The sequence below is a fragment of the Priapulus caudatus genome, unplaced genomic scaffold (genome assembly GCF_000485595.1).
Source record: "Priapulus caudatus unplaced genomic scaffold, Priapulus_caudatus-5.0.1 Scaffold1201, whole genome shotgun sequence".
NCBI classification, from domain to species: domain Eukaryota; kingdom Metazoa; phylum Priapulida; class Priapulimorpha; order Priapulimorphida; family Priapulidae; genus Priapulus; species Priapulus caudatus.
The window spans coordinates 20,110-27,799 of NW_014578262.1; the positions used below are offsets into that span (position 1 = coordinate 20,110).

At 40.6% G+C, this 7,690-nt stretch overlaps 1 protein-coding gene across 1 annotated transcript in view; it reads left to right on the top strand.

Annotated features, from left to right (window-relative positions):
• Positions 1-3,581: 3,581 nt before the first annotated feature.
• LOC106815788 overlaps positions 3,582-7,690 on the top strand; it is a gene marked incomplete at its 3' end in the record, with an annotated part of 8,106 nt that continues 3,997 nt past the window's right edge. The window contains exons 1-6 of the mRNA XM_014820296.1: positions 3,582-3,709; positions 4,157-4,533; positions 5,202-5,347; positions 5,565-5,697; positions 6,191-6,340; positions 6,581-6,684. Coding sequence (XP_014675782.1) covers positions 3,582-3,709; positions 4,157-4,533; positions 5,202-5,347; positions 5,565-5,697; positions 6,191-6,340; positions 6,581-6,684 — 1,038 coding nt within the window. The remainder of the gene's footprint in view (positions 3,710-4,156; positions 4,534-5,201; positions 5,348-5,564; positions 5,698-6,190; positions 6,341-6,580; positions 6,685-7,690) is intronic.

A 7,690-nucleotide genomic window follows, 5' to 3' on the forward strand; every position in this document is an offset into this window, starting at 1 on the left:
GTGCGGGAGCAGAAACGGAGAGAGGCGAGTATATATATATATATATATCAAGAGTACATAATAGATATATATATATATATAGCGCCCAGAAAAAAGAGAAAAATTGCGGAAGAGAAAGATACAGAGTGTGTGAGAAAGAGAGCAGAGCAGTAGAGAGAGCAGATAAAGAGAGAGAGAGGAGGAGAGAGACGAGAGAGAGGTATTATGTGTGTGGCGTGCGTGGCGCGTGTGGCGTGCTGCGTGCGTGCTGCGTGCGTTGCGTGCGTAAAGAGAAATATTGCGACAGAGAGAGAGAGGACTAGACGAGAGATAGAGCAGAGAGAGAGAGAGGAAAGAGAGAGAGAGAGAGCGAGAGAGCAGAGAGAGAGAGAGAGAGAGAGAGAGAGTCGAGCGAGAGAGAGAGAGAGAGAAAGGAGGAGAGAGAGAGAGAGAGAGAGAGAAAGAGAGAGAGAGAAAGAGAGAGAGAGAGCGAGAGAGACGAAGAGAGAGGAGAGAGAGAGAAGAGAGAGAGAGAGAGGAGGAGAGAGAGAGAGAGAGAGCAGAGAGAAGAAATAAGAACAACATGGACACCAATGCAGATATAGATAAACACTATATATATGTAAAATTGTCTACAAGCAACAGATAAACGTACACGAAATTTAACTGTAAGAAGATTGAAATTTATTCGCATATTTACATTCTAGTTAGACAATTTCGTATAGCACGACTAAATTTCACATTCATAAGAGATTTATAATAACATTTAATAACACTAAGCAGCCTATATTGCATAAAGATCTGAACATGCTACAAAACTGATACAAGATGTATCACAGAGCAGTTTTATACAACAAGTGGCCGCGGAGTGACAGCGCTCATCTAACCGTCTACTGCGTGACTGCTGTGGTGGAGAGGTGGGATTCTAGTAAACCCTGCTTAGTCCCACATGTGTTACATACGCGCCGAAACAGTGGAAGGGCACAGGGGTGGTATCAGGAACCTTCTCAAAAGAATGTTTGTTGGAATCGTTATGAAAGTTGCCACGAGATGGCGCGTAGCGTTTAAGTGTCTTAAGATTAAAGATGGAAGCTCCCATCGTAACGTAGTACCAACAAACTATTGCAAGACAGAATAGGTAAGCATCATCCATTTCCTACGCCACGCCTACAGGCGAATAGAAAGCTGCCACTAGCTGTAAGCTAATTAACGCAGGCCAAAACTACACAGTAACTAATCACCACCACATGCCCTGGCACGTGGCCACTGCAGTGGCATAAGTTAACAAGATTGTAACACACTGACAAGTACAGAATGCCATATCGAAATTATACGATTTAAGTAGCATAAACCTTCCTTCACACAAATTTGCTTATTGGAATTTCACTCTGCATTGTAGGCCTCATACATCCAGGCCTGATATGANGAGAGAGAGAGAGAGAGAGAGAGAGAGAGAGAGAGAGGAGAGAGAGAGAGAAATAAGAACAACATGGACACCAATGCAGATATAGATGAAAATATATGAATGTAAAATTGGTCTAACAACAGATAAACGTACACCGAAATTTGAAATTAGATGTAAGAATTTATTCGCATATTCAGTTCTAGTTGGACAATTTCGTATAGCCAGATAAATTTCACATTCATTAAGAGAATTTATAAATAACATTTAATAACACTAAGCAGCTATACTTGCATAAAGATCTAACATGCTAAAACTGATACAGATGTATCCACAGGGCATTTTAATACAAAAACCGGTGGAAAGGAGTATATAGTAATATACAGTAAACGTATGCACTAATTCTGCGCAAATCATGAACTCTCATTGATCAACTACCATTAGTAACAACAGTACAAGATGCAAAATATTCCATGGCTTTTGCCTTATGTTAAATCAGGAGTAAAATAACATGGGTTACGCATACACCTCATCGTTTTACTCCTGATACCATACTGTACAGATGCTGATGTTACTAATGTACATGTATGCATCTTCATCCAACTTCAAGTATATAAATGGTGGAATGTTTCATCGTATATTCTCGTTTGATTTGTAGTTGCATCACAGTATATTGCATGTATATACTTGCAAGGTGGCCAATATAGTTACGTGCATAGTTTTGCCACGAGCAAAATGCGTGTACACTAATACCATATCCACATCTATACCATATGTACATGTGCAATGGCACTATAGGATTTGTTCAGGAGTCTATCAATTGATAGACTCCTGATTTGTTGTGGTATTGATACCGATTCATAACTTTCACAAAAGGCCATTTTGCATGTGTTCACTCAATGACTTTAGAAAACGTCCCGATGGTGACAACCATGGTGACCTCTAGGTGACCTCTATTGCACTGTTTTCATAGCCTATCCTAGTAGCATATATGCAACTGCGAGTTGAACACAAGACCTTTTTAGTGTTAGCAAGTAGAATGCTACAACTCTTCATGAAAATGTGACATTCCGTATGCTAAACGCATCATACTACCAACCTAAATTGAATGTATACTGCACGTTTAACAACCTCAGGTATGCTGCACTGATAGTTGTACTAGTTAGTATATAGAGATCAGTGGTAGGCCTACTCCAAAATCTCGAGCAACTGCATTGCTCATGCTAATTATTATTGTCATCTACTAGTGGCATATTGCGAAGATGCTTAACTTAATCAACATCGAAACCACAACAAACTAGAGACTCTAGAGAGCCATTGCATTTTCACAGTGTGGATATACTTGTGCTAGGAATTTCATAATATAGATCTATATTATCAATATTATGACACTCCTGCTTCTGCTGATATATATGTCAGCTACTGCACAACAGTCTGCAATGCTGTTGCGTATCGGAGGGATTTCACGAAACATAAGTGCGTGCGTGCGTGACTGCATGTGAGAGAGGGGGTGAGAGAGGGTGAGCGGGAAGGCGAGAGAATTAACTATATTAGAAGGAATATGTCCATCCGTGCCTGTGTGTGCCGTTTGTGCCATATACGTGCGTTTGTCTGCGCGTGTGTACTGCGCATACGTGTAGACATCTCCGTCTGCATTCTTCCTTCCCTCCGTCCCGCTCTTCTTCCTCCTCTCCTCTTACTCTCTTCCCCTCAGTATTTGCCTCCCCCTCTCGCAGATAGTATTGCCCACGGCATCCGTTGCACGGTGAAAAGTTAGCAAGGCAAATGGCTGGTTTTCAGCCTCAACTTTTTCACCCCCCTCCCCCAAAAAAGGTGAAGATACGGCTATAATTTCATACGCGTTTTTAGAGTCACACAAACACACATACACACACACGAACGGACGCCCACACGCGGGCATGGTCGCCCGCACGCGTGCTCGTGTATTATAGACGTAAATTCACATCATGTGCATCGGGGGGTGAAAAAGTTTCGGCATCGGGGGCTGAAATACGGCAATTTGGAGTCTTGAAATCTTGAAAATCTTCTCTATCTCTCGCTCTCTTCTTAGTATAGCTTTTATAGCCAGTCTAAACATGGCGCCACGCACGTGACAGTACATGACCAATCAGGTACTTCTTGACATATGTGTTCGTACGTTGTTTACAAACCAAAACCACACATACATACATCATTAGAAATGGAAACCGATTCTAATAACATGAATGCGAGCTGCACAAATGTAGTAGGTCTTCCAGGATGGTCGAGAAAACGGGTGCAAAGGGCATCTGGGAAAAGTAAAGGCAAATACGATGTGTACATTATCAGGTGAGTATATTTATGATCAAGGTATAAAACCGACCAGGCCATCCGACTGTTAGTGTTACACGTCGTACACAGTCAGTGAGTCACAGGCACTTGAAGCTTTTCAATAACATATAATGCTAAATAAATACATATTGTCATATATACATATATATATATATATGCATTATATTTTATTGAAACGCTTCAAGTGTCCGTGGACCAGGCTGTGTGACTAACGTCAATATACACATGATCAATGTATCTCTAGTCTTGAACCGTCATGGTCACAGACGAACAAGGACTAGATCTATGACTATGAGCTATGATCAAGCAGGATCCCCCTCGATGTTTATTGTATATTATAGTTATATATACTTAAATTTATTACTTTTTTGCACAGCAATTTAGTCTTTACCTTTAGCTATTGATCGAACAATAATTGAAGACACGTGTGTATTGCATTTGCAGCCCAGATGGCAGGAAATTCCGATCAAGACCTGAACTGCTAACCTATCTGAATATTCATAACAACGTGGACTGCCTTGACGCTTTTAGGAGTGTCGTAAACTTTGCATTTGGCTACAATGCTACAAACATAAACCAACAAAATAAACGCACAACACGGAAACTGCTTGTACGCAAGAGTAGAGAAACACTTGCATCGACAAGTACCGTAATTGATAATGAAACTGATGAAGCACATGGAACGAAAGACGGTTCCAGTCAGCTTCTCTACAGAAAGGATTTGGACTGCACTATACAGGATGCACCCACTTCACCATGCGTTGATCCAGTGATGCAAAGCCCAAGTCGCAGCGATGAAGAAAACTTCCCTCATGTTGCAAGTATATACGTACAAATTAACATAAGGCCAAAACAAAATATAGGTGTGGTTACCGTTTCATGCCGAAAAAAATAGGGTATGTAGGTAGGGAAAACATTTTATTTTATTGAAACATTTTATTTACGAACCATGTCTGAAGGATGTGCGTTGTGCCTTTTGAAGCAAGAACTGTCCAATTCATATTTTTATTTTATTTTTTATTTTTTTTATTTTTTTTTTACTTTAAAGAAAATTGACAATAAAATGTTTAGGGTCGCTGGGAATAAATAGGGTCGGTCGGGAAACGGTAACCACACCTATATTTTGTTTTGGCCTAACCAGAAAATATGAAACATTAAAAGTTGAGTGATACCACAGGGGATGATTGTGAGTGTAATACAGTTATGACATCTCTGAAATTTATTTTGCTGTTGGTCAGCTATCAATCCTTCCACCCAGGTGAGGGCTGTGGTCTAAATAGCTTCACGTGTTTAAGAATGATATTAGTAACCCAGTGTGTCTCCTAAATTTAGAAAGCTATCTTAAACATTGCCCCCTACCCCCTACTAGGTATTGTCTCAGGCATCAGCTATAAGTTCTGTGTATATATATACCTACGAGCCTGTACATGTATGCTCGGGTGTATGTTTCACTTAGATGTACAACATTATTTATATCTTTTTAATTTAGCTACATCGCAAGGAGACCTTACTGCCAAAGGAATTTCTGTCAGGCCAGGAAAATGCAAAAGAGTTACCTCAAAAAGCAAATACTTTAGCAGGAGAGGAAGTTGCAAAGTTATTGGCCCACCACGAAAGCTACGAATGAGGGAAAAGGTACAATCAGTATTAGAGAAATTCCCTATTGAATTATTTTTTTTTGTAAATATATAGCTTTGCTATGTAATTTCTTACATAACAAGTTGATAACATTCCATGCCAATGCTAGAAAGCAACATATATATGATGTAAATTTTCTCATCCTTTTTTGTTGTTGTTTTGGCTGGCTGCGTTATTATGTAATCAGTAACGTCATAATCGACTCCTTGCGTAGATATCCAGCATTCTGAGCCAAGAGGAATCAAGATGGACTCCTCCAAAGTCACCGTATAACCTTGTGCAGGAATGTCTATATCACAATCCGTGGCAGCTGCTTGTTGCCACTATATTTCTCAACAAGACATCAGGTAATAGTGCGCTCTAGGGATGTATATAATATTTAAAGTAATGATTATCAAATCAATTAGTTAACTTTTCTCTCTGAGCGAGATAACCCCTCCCTCTTAAATATTGTTGGTGGGCAGATCAAACTCATGCCAAGATCTTGATTGTTTGCCACTTTGTTACTGTTACTAAGTGTTTTTTAAGGTGGTTATTACGATCAGTTGGGGGAGCCATCCACGACAATTTGAAGGGTAGATTCCCAAAGCAAATATTTCGAAGAAGGGCTACATCAAGGCCATTGACTTTCTAGCAAGAGTTTTTTTACGTGGGACAAAAAGGTAAACACGCTACATGGGATTTATATTAATGGCACAAAGCCATCATCAAATGTTTAGTGACACCGTAGCAAGTTGGGAGAAGGGCTCTTCCAATTGGTACCGTAATGGAATTCGAGCCCTGCTTAACTTAATAATGCCGTGTGACAGGAAATAAAGTCATCCCTCTGCTGTGTAATAGGTAATAAAGCCATTCCTCTACTCTGGAAGTTTCTGGAACTTTATCCGACGCCGGAAGTCGCACGAGTCAGTGACTGGGAGCCGATGGCGAAACTCCTTCAGCCCCTCGGCTTGTACGAGAAGAGAGCTAAGATCATCATTCGAATGTCGGGTGAGCAGATGTGTGCGTAGCTCCGTGCCATCATACTTACGTGCTCCAACATCCAACTATCTTCGAGATTAGCTGGTCACCAAAATGCCCCGAATACGGCAATCCCACGCATCTAACACGAGACGGTGTCGGTTAACCTGCTATCCCTGGAAAGGCCACCAGGGGCTACATGTATTGCAGTGCTTATGTATTGTGATATGCAACATTGAAATGTACGAGTAATGCTTTTTATGTTGGTAGATGAGTTTCTAAGCAAGAAATGGACGTATCCCATTGAACTGCACGGGATAGGGAAGTATGGTAATGATTCGTACAGAATCTTCTGCCTAGGAGAGTGGCGAGAGGTAAGTATTTCTTAGCATCATATTAAAGCATATAGCAATTGTTAGAACCTGAACCGTGGCTTATAGATGATAATATGCTGTGTACAGTGACATGTTATTGTGTATTAGAAACGATATATTTACTCCAACAGGTGGCACCACATGATCACATGCTAAATTACTACCACAAATGGTTAAGTGAAAACCACCACAAGATTGTACCATAATAACGATGAACTTGATGATCAACTTGATTGGAACCATTCTACTTGCCATCAACATGATCTCAGCTAGCCCCACGCTTACGGATAGCCTTTCAGGGATCGAAATTGAGAAAATCCGTGCTAATTGAGTAATTCCACCACATAGCGGTATAGCAGAAGCCTGGGGGGAGGGGGGCACTCCCATTGTTAAAGGTACTGGGACCTGCCGCTGGACAGGGTATATTTTCCAAACATCATTATTGGCACAGGGTATATTTTCCGAACATCATTATTGGCACAGGGTATATTTTCCGAACATCATTATTGGCACAGGGTATATTTTCCGAACATCATTATTGGCACAGGGTTATCTAGATACCCACCCATCAAGCTGATATTGGTCCAATATCATCATTATTGGCACAGGGTTATCTAGATACCCACCCATCAAGCTGATATTGGTCCAATATCGGCAAAACAATATTGGGCCAATATCACCAGGCCGATATTGGACCAATATCTGCCTATATTGACAGGAGGACAGGACATAACTGAAGTGTGCAATATTGCAACAGGGTATACTTTTTAGTGCAGTATATTGGGACAGGGTGTATTTCTAGATACCTATACCCATCAAGCTGATATTGGCCTAATATTGCCAAATCAATATTGGGCCAATATCACCAGGCCGATATTGGACCAATATCTGCCTATATTGACAGGAGGACAGGACATAACTGAAGTGTGCAATATTGCAACAGGGTATACTTTTTAGTGCAGTATATTGGGACAGGGTGTATTTCTAGATACCTATACCCATCAAG